The sequence below is a fragment of the Protopterus annectens genome, chromosome 5.part0, assembly GCF_019279795.1.
Source record: "Protopterus annectens isolate FY-2018-M chromosome 5.part0, PAN1.0, whole genome shotgun sequence".
In the NCBI taxonomy this organism is placed as follows: Eukaryota; Metazoa; Chordata; order Ceratodontiformes; family Protopteridae; genus Protopterus; species Protopterus annectens.
This window is the reverse complement of record NC_056735.1, coordinates 1,167,394,869-1,167,415,149: the sequence shown is the minus strand read 5'-3', so window position 1 is coordinate 1,167,415,149 and position 20,281 is coordinate 1,167,394,869. Positions and strand designations below refer to the sequence as shown.

At 41.8% G+C, this 20,281-nt stretch overlaps 1 protein-coding gene across 2 annotated transcripts in view; it reads left to right on the top strand.

Annotated features, from left to right (window-relative positions):
* CWF19L1 (CWF19 like cell cycle control factor 1) overlaps positions 1–20,281 on the top strand; it is a 633,757-nt gene that overhangs the window by 472,889 nt on the left and 140,587 nt on the right. For both annotated transcript variants that reach the window (XM_044071015.1, XM_044071016.1), the window contains exon 11: positions 13,278–13,487. In XM_044071015.1, the coding sequence (XP_043926950.1) occupies positions 13,278–13,487 (210 nt within the window). The remainder of the gene's footprint in view (positions 1–13,277; positions 13,488–20,281) is intronic.

Here is a 20,281-nt window from a genome sequence, read left to right as displayed (position 1 = left end):
GTGGATGTTTCTACCTTGGATGGGTCTGGAGCCGCTGTGCAGGCACTGTCTTCTGAGGGTGTATTCAGGCCTACTGACTTGCGTATTAAACCGACACCATCTTCTTCCTCAAGGCCTAAAACTCGTACCTTGCTTGGAAAACTGACACCCAGACCGCATGGCCAGGCCTCTATGCCTAAAAAAACAAATAAGAATGGCTGAAGACCTTATTACTTTAATCAGGGGAAGCCAACCTTCCCCCTCTAAGAGACTTAGGACTGAGTTTGCTTATGATACTCCTGACCAGGATTCTGAATTTTCTGTTTCCTCTGATGACTAGGATTTGCCTCTTATCTGCCTGTGAGGATTCTGATGCTGAGGACTCTATTCCCTGTGCATCCCCCCCCCCCCCCAGAGGATTTTTCTTTTGGTGAAACCTTGCATACCCTCAGGGAGCATTTTCATTGGGAAAGTCAGGATTTCTCTGATTCTAAAAAGAGGCTTAGGGATTTCTTACACCTGCCCCAGCACAGGCCTTTAGCCATACCTCCTGTACTAGACATTGTTGATGATGCCTTTTCGGAATCTAGCTTGGTCCCTGACTCTTTACTTCCTATCCCCAGAAAACCTGATAGATATTACAGGGTCCCTGACTCTCATAAGTTCTTTTTTAAAAATCCTACTGCAGATCCTGAGACCATTTCACAGGGACCCAAGAGCATTAAAGCTACTACTGCCAAAAACCCTACCCCCTCTGATAGAGACTCCAGGGTGCTGGATAGATGGAGTAAGAGGGTATACACTTCTGCAACTTTGGCCATTAGGGCCTTAAACTGCCAGTGTCATATGTTAAAGTATCAGCAGCATATTATTGGATTGCTTAAACAGAAAATGATGTTGATTCCTGATTGTGCTGAAAATAAGGATTTACAGGATTTACTGCATTTAGCTGAACAAGTTGGAAAACATACTTTGCAATGTGGTTTTGATTCATTAGAGGCATCTTGCAGGGCTGCTGTAACTGGGTCTGTACTTAGAAGGCATGCTTGACTTAAGGAGCAATCCTTGCCAGATCATCTTAAAACAAAATTACTGGATGCTCCTTTAAACCAGGACCGCCAGTTTGGCAACAAGGCAGAAGAAGTTCTTAAAAAGATGGAGAAAAAAGATAAATCTATGCAAACTGTTAAAGATTTTTTACAAGTACAACCTCCAAGGTTTAGTAGGCATTGGCCTTTCAAGAATTGGTCCTTTTCTGCCTCTTCCAGACCTTCAGTCCAAACCCAGATCCAGGCTTCAGTCCCAGGGTACGCACAGGACTAAGCAGTAGGGGGCCTCCACTACCAAATCTGGGGATAGTAAAACTCCCCCCTATGGTACTGTCTCAATGACTTCTTTTTAAAACTGCCAAGCACTTCTCAACTGTCTGTCCCTTTGGGGGGAAAGATTGCTCTTCATGCAAAGAACTGCGAACTCATTACCCAGGACAAATGGGTTTTAAATGTAGTGTCCCAGGGATACAGATTTCACTTCCACACATTACCAACACCAAGCGGGTGGCCAGATCTACCCCCAAATCAGTGGGCAGAGGCCCAAAAGCAAGTACTTTCTCTCTTAAGCACGGGGGCTATTCAGTTGGTACCAGAAGAGCACGGGGGCTATTCAGTTGGTACCAGAAGAGGAAAAGGGACAAGGTTTCCACTCGAGACTTTTCCTGGTACCCAGAAAAGACAATTCATGACGTCCTATCCTGGACCTGTCTACTCTAAACACCTTTTTGGTGATTTTAAAATTCAAGATGCTGACTCTTCACCAGTTGCTCCCTATGCTAGGCAAAGACGCCTGGTTGGCAACACTAGATTTAAAGGAAGCTTACCTGTGCATCCCAATCGGGGAATCTTGCAGAAGATACCTACGCTTCAAAGCAAGCTACATGCACCATCAGTTCTCTGCACTGCCCTTTGGCTTATCTACTGCGCCCAGGGTATTCACAAAATGCCTAGCTCCAGTCATTGCATTTTGCAGGCAAAGAAATATTCAAATATACCCATACCTGGACGATTGTCTAATTCAGGCAGAAAGCCAGGACATACTTTTGAATCATCTGGTCTTTGTACAAAGGGTGCCGACTTGTCTGGGGTACACCATAAACAAAAAGAAATCACACCTAGTACCCTGTCAACAAATTTTATTCCTGGGAGCAAGCTTGAATACAACTTCCCAGATGGCTTTCCTTACGCCAGAGAAACAAATTCATTTGACAACCTACTTCAAACAAGTGGTCACAAAAACCCTGCTATCTGCAAGGCAAATACTACAAGCCTTGGGGTTCATGGCCTCCTGCATTCTTCTAATTCCATATGCAAGACTGCATATGAGGAAACTACAATGGTATCTAAAAAGCCTATGGTGTCAACATTCTCAGGATCTAGAAGCAATGATTCCTATCATACCTTGCCTATGCCTAGAGTTCCTTTGGTGGGCATAGGCCTGCCACCAAAACAAGGGATTACCATTCACACTACCCACTGCTGCCCAAACCCTAACAGACACATCAGACTATGCATGAGGGGCTCACCTGGCAGGGAAGTGCATTCAGGGCAAATGGAACCAAAGTCAAATGCACCTGTATATCAATCAAAAAGAAATGTTAGCTGTACAAAATGCTCGGACAGCCTTCAAGGACCACATTCTTCCAGGACAATTAATGGTAAAGACGGACAACACCACTGTTATATGGTACATAAACAAGCAGGGGGGTACCCATTCTTACCCCCTCTGCAGACTAGCCATGGCATTGTGGAACACAGCCCTGAGCTACCAAGTGCATCTACAAGCTCAGTTCCTGCCAGGAAAACTAAATATACTGGCAGACGAATTAAGCAGAAACCTCATGGACCCGCACGAGTGGAAACTGGAACCAAGAATTTTCAACACGTTGACAAGCAAATGGGGGAGCCCAGATATAGACCTGTTTGCCTCCCCAGAACTATCAATTGGACATATTTTGTACAAGGACTCCCCACAAACAAGCTTGGAAAGTGGATGCTCTGTCCTTCAGCTGGAAAAACCTAAACCTATCAGTTTATGCCTTTCCTCCTATGCCTTTGCTCTCCAAAGTACTACTAAAGATCAAACAAGACAAACCAAGGATGATTTTGATTGCACCAGACTGGACACGCCAACACTGGTGCCCCCTCCTGTGCAATGTGTCACTGTTGGCCCCATGGCAGCTGCCCCAGACTCTTACCCTATTGTCTCAGCAGGAGAACCAGATTCTGCACCCTCCACTTCAAACACTGAACCTAGCAGCCTGGCTAATTACCTAATCTCTCCTTCACAATCCCTCATTAAACCGTTGATGGATATAATTTTAGAGGCAAGGAGGCCTAGTACTAGAAAATCTTTATGCTGAAAAATGGAAAATATTCTGTGCCTGGAACCAATCTCAAGGGATGAGCACAGCGGTGCCCAATTTACCTCAGAGTTTACAATACTTAACTGAGATGCTTCACAAGGGCCTTTCCTCCTCCTCCATCAAAATTCACCTCAGCCATTTCTGCTCATTATAACACAGAACCTCCCCTCTTCTCTAATCCACTGCTCAAGCAGTTACTCAGAGGGGCCAAAAACTTACGACCACCCAGGAGAACTCCAACTCCAGCCTGGGACCTTAAGTTTGTATTGGAGAAACTCGCTCTTCCCCTTTCGAGCCAGCTGCTACTGCAGACTTAAAATTCACTTCTTGAAAAACTGCTTTCCTTTTAGCAATCACTTCAGCAAGAAGTGTATCTGAATTACAGGCCCTTATGGCAGTGGAGGCTTTCATTATCTTTCATGCAGACAGGGTGTCCCTCAGGACCAATCCCTCCTTCATGCCCAAGGTGGTATCCAGTGTGGCCCTTAAATCAGTCCATTCATTTGCCATCCTTCTTTCCTAATCCACAGAACAAAGGTGAACAGATACTGCACTCAGATGTGCACAGACAACTTAGATTCTACTTGGACAGGACTAAACCTCAAAGGAAATCTGAACAACTGGTGGCATTTGCTGCAGGAGCAGAGGAGAAGGCTATTTCAAAGTAAACCATTTCCAAATGGATAGGCCATTGCATTCGTTTCTGCTACAAGCACCATGGAAAACCTATTCCACAGGGGATCAGACCCCATTCAACCAGGGCTGCATCTACCTCTACAGCCTTTCTCAGAGGCGTCCCTACCAGGGACATCCTAGAAGCTGCTACCTGGAGTTCTGTACATACTTTCACCAAGCATCACCAAGCATTACCATCTGCCAATTTTCTCTACATCCAGAACTGGCTTTGCCACTGCAGTCTTGCAGGGCCTTATAACTGGTCCTAATGCTATATAAATTCCTCCTCCCATCATTAGCTTTGGGAATCTGCCCAAATGTGATGACTGCAACAGAGAAACACAAAGAACATAGTACAGTTGTGTACACTTACCATAAATGTAGATGTTAGAGTGTATTCACTGTTGCAGTCCTGCTAGAGGCTATACCTCTGCTCTCCTTTACTATGCTCAAAAGCTTTTTGGTGTATTTGCTTTTTTGTTGGAGGTATAACCTTATATATTTATAGATTTGATGGCTTTCCATTGGGGGGCACCTGACATCTGGGGCAAGAAAAACTGATGTAATGGCGTCAGCTTCATGTTTTATACCCCTGACGTCATGGAAGAAGGGACAGCAACCGACGCAGGGCCCAAGACTTTGTTAATCAGGCTGACTGAGGGCTACTGCAAGCAGATAACCCAAATATGATGACTGCAACAGTGAATACACTCTAACATGTACATTTATGGTAAGTGTACACAACTGTACTTTTTCATGATCATGCGAGGCCATAGAAGGGTATTAGTAACAAACTGTAAGTTGAAATTCTGAATTTTCTAGGGTGTGCTGAATTTTGTGTACACTGGGGTTGGGGGGGGGTCATAGGGTATCACTTTGGTGTGGTTAAAATCACTGACAAGCACTAATAACACTTCTACCATTACCAGCGTGTTTGAAGACGTGATGGGCACAGAAGCTTGGCATGGATGGGATGCTGTCATTGCATTTGAACAGTGTCTCTCTGACTGCACAAAAATGGATTTTGGTGTCCTGGTATCGATGCTGGAGTGTCTGAGTTGAGGTCAGCATTTCCTCCTTCATGATAGTCTTGGAGCTTTAGCTTAAGACAGTCTGGTCTAGGCGCGGCTCACTCAGATTCAGGGTTGTCTTTGGTACCCTCGGACCCAGGAGGCCTGCCTCTGAATTGGCTTTTGTCATTAAGAGGATTCTCTCTTGTTGACAGAGAGGTCCGATATCTCCAGTTGGCACCCCGTGAAGGTACAAGACATAATTTTCTCTGTAGCGAAAGGCATGTAGACCTAAAAGAAAGGAGTCTAATTGTAGCCTTGTGGAACTTCAAGATGAACTGGCAACCAGAAACCCCAGTGAACTTCAAATGTAATCTCAGAGTGCATCAGTGCCATATGTAGCACATAAAGAAGGGTAGGATCCATTCTTACCAACTGTGCAGGTTAATGATGATGCCATGGAGCGTAACTTCTTTCGTATAGACTTTCATCTTAGAAGTCTTGTATCCCCTCAGACCTGATCAAAATTGCACACCAGCTGACAAGATCCTTGGCCACCAGCCAGAAATGGGGACTATTCTGGTGTCTTCCGGAACCTAATCACATTGTGGGGGAAGCCAACAATAATGTGCCTCAACAATGGTCTGAAGAAGTTTACAGCTCTTGAAAGTAAATTATTAGACAAAAACACTCATCTTTCACTTTCGTGACTCAATAAAGTTTGCTTTTAGTTCATCTGAACTGTTTATTTGTTCAGTGATAGCCACCCGAAGCTTAGTGCACAGAGTGGGGTCATCATCCATTTCATATTTTTACACATGAGTCTGCAGACCCGTCCACCTAACTGTTAAACCAAAAAAAAAAAGAGAGATAATTCTGCACATACTAGGTAAGCATTTGGGAAAGTTATTCTGTGAAGTATTATACTAGAAAGTGATTAAGAAATCAAGTATTGAACTTCATTGCAGGATTGACTTTTTTTTAAAAAAATGTACATGGCTTTAATAAAGATGGTAAACCGAGAAACTGAAATTGCAAAACTGATGTCTCTTTGGAATAAAAAGACCTCTTTCTGAGTGTCCTTGTCCTTGAACTGTTGTCAGTGCCTTTTCCAATTTAGGGAGAAGTATCCAGGTCCTAATTTGTGAACCACATAAAAGCATAGGAGAAAAGGGAAGAAACATTATTGGGGGGCATAAAGGAATTCAAGTAGAAAAGAGAAAAGCAGAGATTCTTAATACATTCCTTGCCTTTGGTTTTGCTAAAGAATAAAAGGACCGTGTTTCAGAAGTGTGAAGATGAGAGGTGGACATATGGGGAATAATTTACCATGGGTGGGTAAAGAAGAAACTCTGGTACTTGGGGAGGATGAGGCACAAAAGGCTACACAAGATGGTGCCTAGAATCCTGCAGAAACTGGCTGACTGGAGCAGTGAGACAGCCTGTAATGTAACTGTTTAGCTGGTTATTGGTGGGTGCCCAGATTCTTCAGAACTCTTATGTACAATTCTAGTACTATGTGGCATGAAGAGGAGCCTGGGAAATAACTGACTTGTGAGTCTGACTGCTGTAGTAAGGAAGAACAGAGAAGTCTCGAGTGAATGACTGGTCGGATTTTTGGAAGAAAGCAACTTTCGAGGTTATCAGACCATCCAAAAAAACCTACAAAACCATCCCAGTTCAATTGGTAAGGTTACTACTTGGCAGAAATAGATGGAGGACAGCAAGTCAATGCCATTTACATAGACTTAGGCCTGTGATTCATTATGTTACAGAGTGCTTGTAAGTGAGCTTAAAAGAGTGGGGGTAGGACAAAAGTGGTCGTGGGTGGGAATGATTAAACAGCAGGACACCAAATGTGCCAGTCAGGGCAAAGGGATTTAACTCATTACATCTGGGTGATGCCTTTAAATGCTTCTGCATTTACATCCTAGGTGTCAAGTATTATTCATATTTGCATTAATTTTAAAACCATGCTACATACAAAGTATCAAATAGTTCATCTTAAAGTTTACACAGTGCAAAACGCAGCTGTGTTGATATTTGACATTTCTGGTGCAGGTAAAGGGAGATTAATTGCTGTTCATGATATTTATTTATATTGTCATAAATGTCACACTTTTCTAAAAATCTCTTCAACCAAGTAGCACAGACAGAGCTGCTTAGCATCATGAGAAGTTCTCAGCTGGATGAACAAAATGCAGCTTGACAGTTGTCTGTAACTCCAGTGGTTGCAGAGATCTTTTAAGTTTACAGAATATTAAAAACTTAATAGTTACTCTGTTTATTGTAACTTATAAAATCCAGTTTAAAAGCTACAACCTAAATAATACTGCCACTATAAAAATAATTTATGCTGTAGAGTTGCCTTTACACTTTAGTAACACTTATGGTTCCAGAGATATGAGCATTTGTTTGAAATGTGAGGATACAAGTTGATTCTATCAAAATGCTTAGGCCCTGCCTATTGGAAGCTATGGTGCAAAGGTCCATAGCTCCACTGAAGGGAATAAGTTAAGTAATGAACTGCTGCAGATGTCTGTCCTGTTTTCTCAGTGGTAGCACTAAAATCTGAACCCCTGTGACTAGCACTTGCTCTAGAACCTGCTGGAAAGCACCAGGAAGCCTTAAACTGATACAAGCACTCAACTCTTCTTGTTAATAAGGAGAAATGAATCGTAGGCACTAAACAGCCTATAATTGCAAAGCTAAGGAAAAACAGCTCTTGTACTTTACAAAAAAAGCACCTAAACAGGCATGTCCAAGGGTCATCTTACGGTGATTTCTCCTTTCCACCTGGTGAATCTTGGCATACTGGGGCAATGCAGCAACTGCCACATGTACACAGACAACCCTCTCCTCCTACCACCCAACATTGCAACCTGTGAGAGATGCACTTACATAGCCAAACTGGAAGCAGAGCTCTCTCCAGCCAAGATTGTGCTAGACAGTCGAGGAGAAGGTTAACACCTACACCACACCTCAAGCAACACATAGCCCTTCAAAACCCACACCATCAACACCCACACACAGCAACACTAAACACACATATGCGGAGGCCCTTAACATTAACCTGCCCAAGCAACAAGGACCTCCGAAGCTGAAACGCAAACAAACACCAGTCACAACCAAAGTGACACACAGCTCACAACACCAGTGTGCCACCCAGCAACAGCCCCTAGGGCAAGACAATGTACCTAACACTTTAGTCATAGGTGACTCTTTAGTCAGGCACACTGATGTCCCACTCACTAGACTAAACAAGGAGAAAATTACAGTCAGCTGCCTGTTGGGTGCCAGGATCCGCCACATAACGTATGCACTCAAGTCACTTCACAACAAGTACAAATGTCCATGTTGGAGTGAATGACTTGAGACGTACCTCTCTGGACTACATGAAAAGAGACATTGAAGAGCTCTCGGATCATGTGGCCCAGGCAGGTATGACCCTAGCCCTGAGTAGCATCCTGCCTTCACCGAGAATGATACCACAGTCTAAGGACAAAATGATTGACTTCAACAATTGGCTAAGCTTCTGGTGTCATTCAAAGAGGATCCAGTATTTGCCTGGAACGACATGATTGACAAACCACGATGCTTTGCCAGAGATGGTCTGCACCTGTCACCCCTGGGATTCAGGTTACTGGCTAAAGCTCTTGCCACCCCTATACTGTTTTTTTAAGGCAAGGTTCAAAGCACAAAACCACCACCATAACAGATACAAGCATGCAAAATCTGAAGGTAATGCTACTCAATGCTAGAAGTCTAAACCTCAAAATGCACTCTTGAGGCACTCCTAAAAATGGAGAACATCGATATCTGTCCAGTAACTGAGACCTGGTTCAAGACTCCAGAGAGCACCTCTGCAGTACCAGGAGCACCTCTGCAGTACCAGGCTACAACTCTTACCACACTTTTCGGCCACCAAACCAAGACCGAAACACTAAAGATGGAGTAGTATCCATATTCACCAAGGATATTCACACCTCCAGGCCAGTTGGCCAACACAGTGCATCTGAAATAACACTAGGTAAGACTGCAGTCCAAATTGTAGCTTGCTACAGATCCCCCACCATGCCCCAAGATTCTCGCTACACCTTTCTAAACCTACTGGAAAATATTAAGATACAACCAAACACCCTAATACTGGGTGATTTCAACTACCCTGCCATTAACTGGGAAACTACTCGGGTACCAGTACCTTTTCCCAATGGTTCTTGGAACTCATAAATTCCAACACCCTGGATCAACTAATCCATTGTCCCATCAGGGGTTCCAATATCCTAGACCTGGTCATTACCAACATGGGAGATAGATGCTTTACACCAGTGGTCCACCCCCTCATTGGTCAGGTCTGACCACAAGCAAATCACCCTTGACATCCACATCTCACCCCATCCCCAGTAAGGAAACCTCAGTAAAAAAAACTTCTACAAAGCCAACTTCGTGTTAAAGCCAGAAGTGACAAACTTCATGGCACCCATGCAGGCAGGAGTTGAAAGTTCGACTGCTTAATCCTGCACTGAGGTACTGTACGAGCACATCTCCTCGTGCATGAATCGTGCCATCCCAAATAGAACCAAGACGCTGTCCTCCAAAAAAAAAGGAAGCCAATCTGGTGGTACCCTGCCATAAACAAACTATACAATAGAAGGAAGAAAACTGTTGCAGAAAAGAGGAAAATCCGAGGATGCAAAAAAATCCCTTACCGGCCTCAGTAAGAAGCTGAGATCCCTCATAAAATCCTCCAAAGCTAGTTACGAAAATACAATTGCCAAAGATTCCAAAGACAACCACAAGGCATTCTATAGTTATGTCAAGAATCTAAATGGCAATGCTCATATCTGCTCTCAGCTACAACAGAATGGTATTAAATATACTGATCCCAAGGGTATTGCCAATATCCTGACAGATCGATTTAGTGCCAGCTTCACCCCCTAAAGGGCCCATCTCAAAACGAAAAGATTGCCAAATTCCAGAAATCATGGCCTCATGAGTAGAAACCGCACTCTCCAAAGCTAAGAATACAGCATCCATGAGACCAGATGACATCCCGGGCTGTGTTCAAAATGAACTGGCACCTCACCTAAGTGTTATGTTTAATCATAGCCTCACCTCAGGCTTCGTGCCTACTGAGTGGCACACAGCTACAGTTATCCCACTTCACAAGGGGGGTCCACCTTGGAGCCTGGGAACTACCCGTCCCATCAGTCTGACAAGCCTGATCTGCAAGAGCATGGAACGCATTATCATGGAACTTATAAACAAAGACATTGGCAACCTTCAAACACTGGACCCCAGTTTGGGTTTGTGAAGGGCCGATCTTGTCTCCTGAACCTGACTGACTTCTTCGAAATAGTCTCCAGAGCTGTGGATGAGAGTAAGATGGGCCACATAGCCTATCTGGACCTCGCCAAGGCCTTTGACACAATCCCTCACTCTGGAATCATAGATAAACTTACTAAGCTGGGCATAAATCCCTACGTCACTCGATGGGTTGCTAACTGGCTTACTGATAGAACCTAGACTGTAAATGTAGCTGACTCCAAATCCATCTCCAGACAAGTGGAGTACCTCAGGGTTCAGTCCGGGGACCCCTCTTGTTTGGCATCTACTTCTCTGAAGTACAGGCCAACACTGAGGGACTTTGGCTAACAAAGTTTGCAGTTGATTGCAAACTGGGAGCCATTATTGAATCCCCAAATGATGTAGATATTCTACAAAATGGCCTTACAGAAACAAATGCTTGGTGCCAGAGCCATGGGCTCAAGCTTAATGCCAAGAAATGTATAGTTATCCCCTTTGGGAAAAAACACATACCCATGAATTACCGCATAGGTGGCAGTACATTAAACACCAAAAGTGTGATGAGAGACTTGGGGACACAGGTGGACAGTGGTCTCAACTTCGATAACCATATCTCCACAACAGGCAGGAAATCCTATGTGGCACACCTCATCACTAAGGGCTTTTCATCCAGGGAAAGAGGTCATTGTCCCACTGTATTCATCCCTCTTTAGACCCATTGTAGAGTACAGTGCCCCATTTGGTATGTACCTCACAAGACATCTGCAACAGCTGGAAAGGCCACAAAAATACCCCACTAAAAGAATCACAGGCCTAAAGCAGATGCCCTATGCTGACCCTCTAAAAAAAAAAAAACTCCAGCTATATTCTGTAGCATATCGTCTACTCAGAGGTGATCTCTACTTAACATACAAGGCCATGTCAAACCCTGAGCTATTGGACATGCTCCATTTAAAGAAATCCCAATCCCTCAGAGCCACACGCTCCAGGGATCTAAACCTTGTCATCACAATGAACAAAACATAATGGTGGGATAGTTTCCTGACCCAGAGACTCCCCATACTCTGGAATAGACTGCCCATACATGTCAAGCAGAGCACCTCCTCTTCAAAAGGAACCTTGACGATTGGATGGGAGATAGGAAATTCACCCCGAGGATCATGTCAGTCGTCCTGCTAGACAGGGGTCCAGGTATGTAATTATTGTGGGAAGAAATATCCGGGGAATTGTTTGGCTAGGCTTGTATAGGCCCTAGGGCCGATAGCCTAGTACCAACCTGTAAACCTATGTGCTCTTCAAAATATTTTTCACTGACCTAGTATGAGCAGTAAAAAATAAGCCTGTTTGCATGCGACACAAAATAGAAGACATGAGAGATTTGAGTAAACTGTTAGCCTTGGCTAACTGAAACTCATTGCTGAAAAATGTAGTATTCAGCACATGGCAAGGCATAAATCTAGCATAGTTTTTAAGCTGGAGATCACAACTTAATGCAGCTGAATATGAACAAGACATTTTTTTTTTTTTTGGGGGGGGGGGGGGCAATTGTTATGCAGCATGATCCTCCAGGAACAGAGAAAAACAAAGAAGTCAAGGTTAGAGGGATGCTTGGTTTTATCTCCAGTGGTACTGACTTCTGGGACATCAAAGGAACTGACATGCTGTGTAGGTAATTGGTGAAGTATCCAGTTTGGGAAGCACTGAAAAAGATACAGAAACATCATTAGGATTGTAAAAAGGTTGAAAGGAAAATTATGAAGGGTGGGTAGAGACAGTAGAGTTGTTCTCCCTAAAAGAAAGGAAAGGGGAGCGTAATTTGGGTCCATAAAATTAATGTGATTTAAGTAGGAGCTGAAATGAAAAATAGGAGTGCGAGGATGATGAAATTTGAGTTCCGCTGAAGCATGAAGCTTCATATTAGTATGATGAAGGAATGCTTCACAGAGAGAGTGATGGAAAATTGAATGGTCTCCTGGACTGCATAGTACAAAATAAAACAACTTTGTTTTGTAGAATGGAATTGGATAAATGTAGAATGGGAGGTAACAGAAGGGAAGGACAGCTGCAACCCTTTGGCAAACTACATACTACACCAGTCAATCTGACAGCTGAACTGTGTTTTGTACCAGGAAGTGCTCATATACTGAGGCTTCCGTCTTTTGGATGAATAACTGTTTCCATTTATGGGTTATTGGACTAACTGCTTATTTTGTTTTTGTAAGGTATGTTTGAGCCATTAGGACATGTATGTGTACAATATTTTTTCTGTAGTAGTGCACTTGTCTGTGAATTCCATCCAAAACAAAAATATGGATGAACTGAAATGTTAAGACAATATTAACAAAATTCACTGATTAACCCAATTCAGAGTTGTGCCACTCTGTAAATGCAGGGCAAGGGAACTGTTGCTGAATGGGGGTGCTAGCCCATTGCAGAATGCACAAGCACACATGCATATGCCCACAAAGTAACGTAGTTTATTTGTACTGCGAAAAGGTCAAAGACTAGCAAAAATGCAGACTGTTCCAAGAATAAGCATTACCCTCAAACTAGGTGTCTTAACAATTATGCAGACAGCTCGAGGAATGTTGTTTACCTGTGGACTCCACTTTAGCATATAGGAACAAGATGACAGGTTAAATACGGTAGTGGGCACATGGAGAATGTGCTGACTTTACCCGGAAGGCACCCCAGCCATGAGCTGCACTAGGGAGCAAAGCTCGGTCAGGCAGTAGTGTTCACTTTCCCCATCCACTTGATGGTGCTGATATGCATAATAAGAATGATTTGCGTGCTATGTTCATATCTTATTTAATTTACCCAATGCATCTATGGAGGGGGCAAAGAGTGTCAGAAATTTAACTGCATTGTTTTGTTTTCCATTTTAGTGTTACCTTGCCATTGCCAAAGGTAGCTTAATTTCTAACCACGTACTGATTTTACCTATTGGGCACTACCAGTCTGTTGTGGACCTTTCTTCTGAAGTGGTGGCAGAATTGGAAAAGTACAAATCTGCACTGAAGAAGTTCTTCAAAAGCAAAGGCAAAAGATGCGTGATGTTTGAAAGAAACTACAGAAGTCAACACCTACAGTTACAGGTATGCCACAACTAATGATCTAAGCATGCTGTGTTTATAGTTCCATGTTACAGCTTGTATGGTTGATCTTGCCATTTGTTTTTATGCTAGTATTAAAGGGTTAAAACTTGCCACCACCCAAATGATAAATTTGAAGCATTGGCTTTTTAACCCTGAGCATGGCTCGAACACTGGTTAGAGTTACTATTCAACTATAAGAGACTCTGATATCTGAGACTTGGCATGAATTTTTAAAACAGCAGTGCAAACAGATAACTATTAGTCATTTCCATTTCATATTCTGTAAGTAAGTAGTGAATGTTGTGCTCACAGAAGTAGAAGTAAATGTTGAATGTTTTGCTGTTAGTCGTGAAGTGTGGGTTTTAGTGTTATGCATTCAGAATTATAAAGAATGGCAGTGAATGTGTTCCATCTTCACTGGAGATGTGTTCGCCTAGGCATCCCCTTCATACTTATCATTCTTTCTCACATTGTTCTTAAAGAAAACTCTGAGGCTATCCCTAATTTTGCTGTTGTGACATTACAGTTCAGCTTGTTTTCCCAGTTCTGATGTCCCTTGTATTGAAGTTCCCATTTTCTTTGCCTTCACAGTTTTCTTGGGCTTGGTTGTTTAGAGAGACCCCCTCCTGGCCATTCATAAAATGTCTCTGTAGTTCTTGACAGTGGCTCAGAAGCTTTTCTGCTTTTACTTTTGCAGTGCAGGTTGGATTTGTTTTTCAGTGAGAGCTCAGTACCACAATATTGAGCCCTGTTTATACCAAGGGCTGTTTCAATTGTATTGGATATCAGTTTGACATGAATTGGAGTTAATTTCTGTTGAAGGTACTTGCTTCCAGCTTGTTGGCCATTTTACGATATTGCAGTGTGTAAACTTCTAGCCTACCGTAGAGTCATCAGAGTGCAAGCCTGTAGCCTAATATAGGCTGATTAAGCATTTTAAAGAGGCTCCTGTACTTGAGACCCTGAATTGAGACTCCTGCCTGGGGTATGAATTTCTAATGATTAAAATAAGTTTGCTTCCTTCTTTCAGGTTTGTGTTCCTTGAGGGCTTATGGTGGTTATGGTGAGAACAACAGTTGTACTAGTTTATTAATGTATCTCAGCGTGTAAATGCAGCACATTTCAGGCTGCAGGTGCTGAAGGTTGTGGATTCAAATCCCTTCGAGGGACACATCGTTATTACAATGAGGTGGGTGTTTCACAGCCATTGCATTATAGTACATATAAAATAGTCCAGACTTAAATTGCTTTCCATTGTCTGACAATTTAGTGTAGAGGATTAACGCTATGAGCTGTGGTATATAGCGTGTGATTTCTTCAGTCCCTTTTTGCCTACTGTGCGACTCTGAGCAAGTCACTTAACCAAGCAGTACTCCCAGGCAATTGAGAAATTGGGCTATGTTTCTTAATGGTCTGCAGGATGGCATGCCTAGTAGCTACCCATGTGTCTATTCTTAAAGGTTCTTTTTGTGTAGCAGTTATCTTTCTGTAAAAAAAAAAAAAAAAGTTTAGAGCATCAGGCTCTTATGTGAAACTTAATGTGATCTTCAATCAGATGTAGGACTGCTGTAAACCTTCCACCAGAACTGGTTTCTGAGACTACACTAGTGGTCAGCCAGTTTGTTGTGCATTGATACAAGGACAGTTGCCGTAATTGTGGCTGGGGCATGTTTGTACTGTAGCTATATGGTGGTCATGTCATACTTGTATTTTAACCCGGCTATGCATTCTAGTTATAAAGCCAAATTCCAAACCTGGTGAGTGCTGCAGTTGCACTTGTGTTCATATGCATACTTGGCAAATAGGGAGTTTAGAAAACAATCCTTTTTAATAACGAATGGAACATAGAAGCTCAAACTCTGAGAAAAGTTTGTAATACATGTTAACTGACAAAAACAGAAACAGTTGTGTAGGGGAAAACACTTCTTGCATCTTCATGGGTAGCTGCTAGAGTCTGCTAGCAAAGAAACAAAAATAAGTAAAACAAAAACAAATTTGACAAACAGGCTAATCTTGTCATATAATAATGTGTATGCTTACCTAAAAAAGATTTACATTGGAACTGGTAAAACTATTACACCTTACATAAGTTACCACTTGGGACAACTAGATTTGCACTGTATGATAAATTCATCCATATCCCTAAAGTCTGAGGTTAAAAAGATTGCTTCCTGGACTGCATTTATTTCTCATCTTTTCACCAAACTTGAGGTCCCTTCCCCATTTTCTAATGTGCATAAACTATTTAGGACTTTAGGTCTTTAGCCAGCATGATTTTCCATTTTCTAGTAACACTTTTCTTTGTAAATAAAATAATGGGATTAAGTAATGTAGAGTCAACCCTGGATTGGAACAGAAAATACTAAACTTTTTAAATTTGTCTTTTTTTTGCCAGGAATTCTCTTGGTATGATTGGGGAAGGGAGTGGGATCCTTTGTAAGGAGCCAATTGTCATAAGGAGCTTCACAGGGGGACACTGGTGTTGGTTAGAGAAACAATTTACAACACCCCCAACAAAGGCACAGAATGTGTTTGGTCACATCTTGCACTAATAAGTAACCAACTAGTCTCTGTCCTAAATCTTCTTTTGAACATGTTGCCTTTAGGTTCCTAGGTTCACTTGTCAAAATTACAATTTGTTGGCATTCCACAAGCTTAATTAACAAGACCCAATGTTACTTATTTATTTCAAACTAATTATCTTCTTGAGGGCATTCAGCCACCATGTAAAGTACATAGCATTTCAGGATGGCCATCCTTCAGGGTGTGCTTTTCTTTTTCTTTTAGGATTGTTAGATTAATCCAATGAGAGAACAACTTGGTTTATTTACTAATGGGAAATCTTTCTCTGATCTACATAAGGAAAACAACTAGATAGATAATAGATCTCACACCATTTGCCCTTTCAATGTAATACCTGACTTGCCTCTGAAAAAAATAGTTAATGTCTAACACTTAAGTCTTTCTATGGAAAAAGGGATGGCAACTGAACTAAATGAGTTAAAATTAAGGCACACATGTCTGAAGCATGAATCCGGAACTGAAATGCATTTCGCCCTATCCAGGCAAAAAACTGTACAAGGTAGCTGACAGCTTCAGTTCTGTTAGGTGACAATCATTTTCCTGAAGGAAGGTCTACTGAAGCTGTTGTCCCATATGGCTCCAAAGACAGCTTCTTAGTCGCATAATTCAAGTCTTATACAACAATAAGAGCACGTTAGCATGATCTTGTATGTAGATCACCTTCACAAATGTCCTTGCAGAAGTGCAGATTAAGCCGGTCTCATTAGAGAAGAGTTGTATGAAATTCTATCACAGTGAGCATCAGCTGCTGATTGGCGCACTGATACATTCTGTGGCTTAATTAAATGTTAAAAAGCCATAATTTGTTGTGTGTATGCCTCTGAAAATGATCTGAAAACCGGAAACACCAATGCAGTCAGTAACATAAAATTAAAGTTAACTTGGTTACTTAAGTAAATGGTTAGCTACTTCCACATCTTAAGTTTTGGGTCGCATAGAGATGTTAAGTCTCTTACTGAGATCCTGCAGTAAAGGACCAATGGGCTTCAGAAAAATGCATGCTGAGGTCCTACGTGTTTTTATAAAAGAGCTGCTGAGTTGCCGAGTTGTGTTCTTTTGCAGGAAGATGATCTGGAGTTATTTCCATTGTTGTTCTTAGTTTAAAAAGATAAGGGGAAACATTGGCAGATTACCTCTTTGAGGGCATTCAGCCACCATGTAAAGTACGTACTGTTTCAGGAAGGCCATCCTTCAAGCAGTGCTTTCACTCTTATTGTAGGATTGTTGGATATACTGCCCAGAAGCAGTGGATACCAAATGAGGTGCGACACTTCAGGTGGGTGTTCTTTTTTAGCCTTCCACATCTAGATGTTCAACAGCTGCTTCACAGTACTGGTGTCAGCAACATTGCAGGACAGGGAGTGCACGAGTATTCCATATTTTGGCTAAATGGATGCTGATTAGCCCATTGAGTTTTCTAGCATCTTGTCTGTCATGAGTCTACCGTGGCTCTAGTCTTAATACACGGATTTTAACTTGCCATGACATCAAGCTGCAGAGCTGATCACTGTAGCTGTCTGGATGTCTTTAAGAGTTGCAGATTGCTGGATCATGCAGCTTCATGGTTTAGCATTTTTTATTATTATAAAGGAGGGTACAGAATTGCATTGTACATGGTCCATGATTACCAAGTCGCATCTTATTAACTCTCCTTGTATCAGACCCCTGCAGCAAGCTTGTGGCACAGACCCTTTTTGTACAACCAAGAAATCTCCTACTTATTCTGCCCTTCCAAGTCCAAACCAACCATCTCTTTGGGGGTTGAGGAGGTTGTCAGGGTCAGTTTGCATGATAGAGCTCTTGGAACATCTTGGAGAGACTGTGTATACTGTTTGATTGGAGCTGCCAGCAATCCTTTGTCCTTCATCTCATCCCAACTGACAGCCTTCTCTTCCCATGTCAATCAGCCTTTTAGTGAATGCATATAGCTTTAAAATAATTGGTGCCTCTGGCATGTGTCTGATGTCTGAATCCATATCGTGATTTGGGATCCTCCAACTGTTGCACTGTCTGAAATGCATGCTGATAAAGCCAAATGCATTTAGATGATGTCAGTCACTTTGAGGGACATCCTGAATTACCACAATGTTGGAGACCTGTCTGTAGTAAAGTACCTGAACAGGCAGGTTAGGAATAGGTAACAGTTCTACATGTTGAAGTCCTTGATTCTGAGAGTGGATGCTGTTACACCACATATCCATCGTAGTACACACTGAGAGGAAAAAAAATTGCATTGAAGAGCTATTGAGTCAACATCAAAATCCCACTTTTCAACTACATTTACTGCCAAATGGTGCAGACTCTCTTTCAGCCATTTGGTAGTAGACCTCTCTCCTAATTTATTAGGAAGTTGCAGTTTTCTTCACTTTGAATTTCAACAGAAGCTTATAGAAGTGGGTGCATTTTCTGCAAAGTCTCATTTGCTTACATGTCCCCTACCACTTCTCCATCTTTGATTGATGATCTGTATGTAGAGTCCCCATATTCATCCTGATTATACTGCGATGAATTGAGAAAAAGTGTACCAGCTTTAGTTGACCTAAAGGATTGGACTGTAGTCCAGCAAAGGAGTTATTTAAGCAGTTTGAGACATCCTCCTCATAACATCCAAGAATGAAGTTCAGCCTGTCCTTGAAACTGAAATTTTATGACTGAGACAAATTTATTTTCACCCTTCAAACTGGAATGTTTGTGGTTTACAGATGTGTTTTAGAAGTTTGTCTCAGAAGGATTTTAGAGCTATGTGCTGTTATGGTTGAAGAGACTTATTTGATTTGGCATTTGGAATGGGACTTTCTTAGGTGTAGTGCTCTTTCCTGGAGGTCGTTTTTGAGATGATGTTGAACCAGTCTTTCTTACTACTTCTCCATAATCTCTGTGTACATGGCAACAAGTGGTTTAACCTCATGGGAGGGGGATGATCCCTGTAGATTTGCACAATCATTTGTCTCTCCTGTTTCAGACAGAGAAACCAGCAGTTAGACAGGCACTTGACTTTGTCTGCAAGCTGTACTTCCACTAAAAAGCCTGTTCTTTGTTGCAGCAAAAGCACTTGATACGTGGTTCATAGGTAGGTACTAGGCTATTGGCCCTAGGGCCCATACAAGCCTAGCCAAAAAATGTACCCTGGCTTTCGCCACCCAAGAAAATTATTTTCCTGTGCCCCTGTCGAGCAGAGCCACAGAAGTGATCCCCAGGGTGAATTTCCCATTCACTACTTGGAAACTGCAATACACCAACAGATTCAGAAAGGTTTGATTGTAGGTCAACAGGGGTCATTTACATTTTAGGCTGTGATTGTATTCCAGCCAAATGGTACATTGGACAAACTACTAGACAAGTTAAGATTCGTATTTTGGAACACCTAGGTGACATAAGGAGGGGAAACTTAGAGAGCCCTGTGGCTGCACATTTTTGCAGCATACACAATGGTGAAAATGATAGCTTTAAGTTTAGTGTGTTAGCCAGGCCTCATTCAAATAGAGGAAATTACAAAGTAGTTTTGAGTAAGTTAGAACAAAGGTTCATCATTGAGTATCATACCCTATTTCCTAAAGGAATGAACTTGGAAATTTAATGGGTATAAATGATATTCAGTTTTCACCAAATGTTTTATTATGTATTAAAATTGAAGTTTTGCAACATTGATATTTTATAGTGATCAGTTGTTATATGCATGCACATCTGAAAAAGAATTTATTGCACTATGAAATTTATTAATTAATATTTGGAGTGTTTAGTTTACAGTTCATATTTTGTAATTAATATTTATAAAATTTGTAGATTAAGTAAAAGAAAAGGAAAAAATGTGTTTGTAAAAAGTTTAAGAGAAATGTTTCCTTCCTTGAAATATATTTCAGTGGTGAATGAGTTAAATTATTTGATATAATGATGTTTAATTGATTGATTGATGTTTAATTAATTAAAGCATATATAAAAGGAGACTGAAAATGCAAATATATGTCCCATTGAAGGCGAATAGCTGAGGTACCAGGACAGAAGGAATAAAATGGATATCTACTACTACTACTCTTGTGTCTTCCTCTGAATCTGTTGGTGTATTGCAGTTTCCAAGTATTGAAGTTTGTCTCTACTAGTGTTCGAAGATGAATTTCCCATTCAGTCATCAAGATTTTTCTTGAAGAGTGCCAATGAGGAGCTCTGTTTGACAGCTAGGTAATCTGTTCCAGAGTATGGGAAGTCTCTGGGAC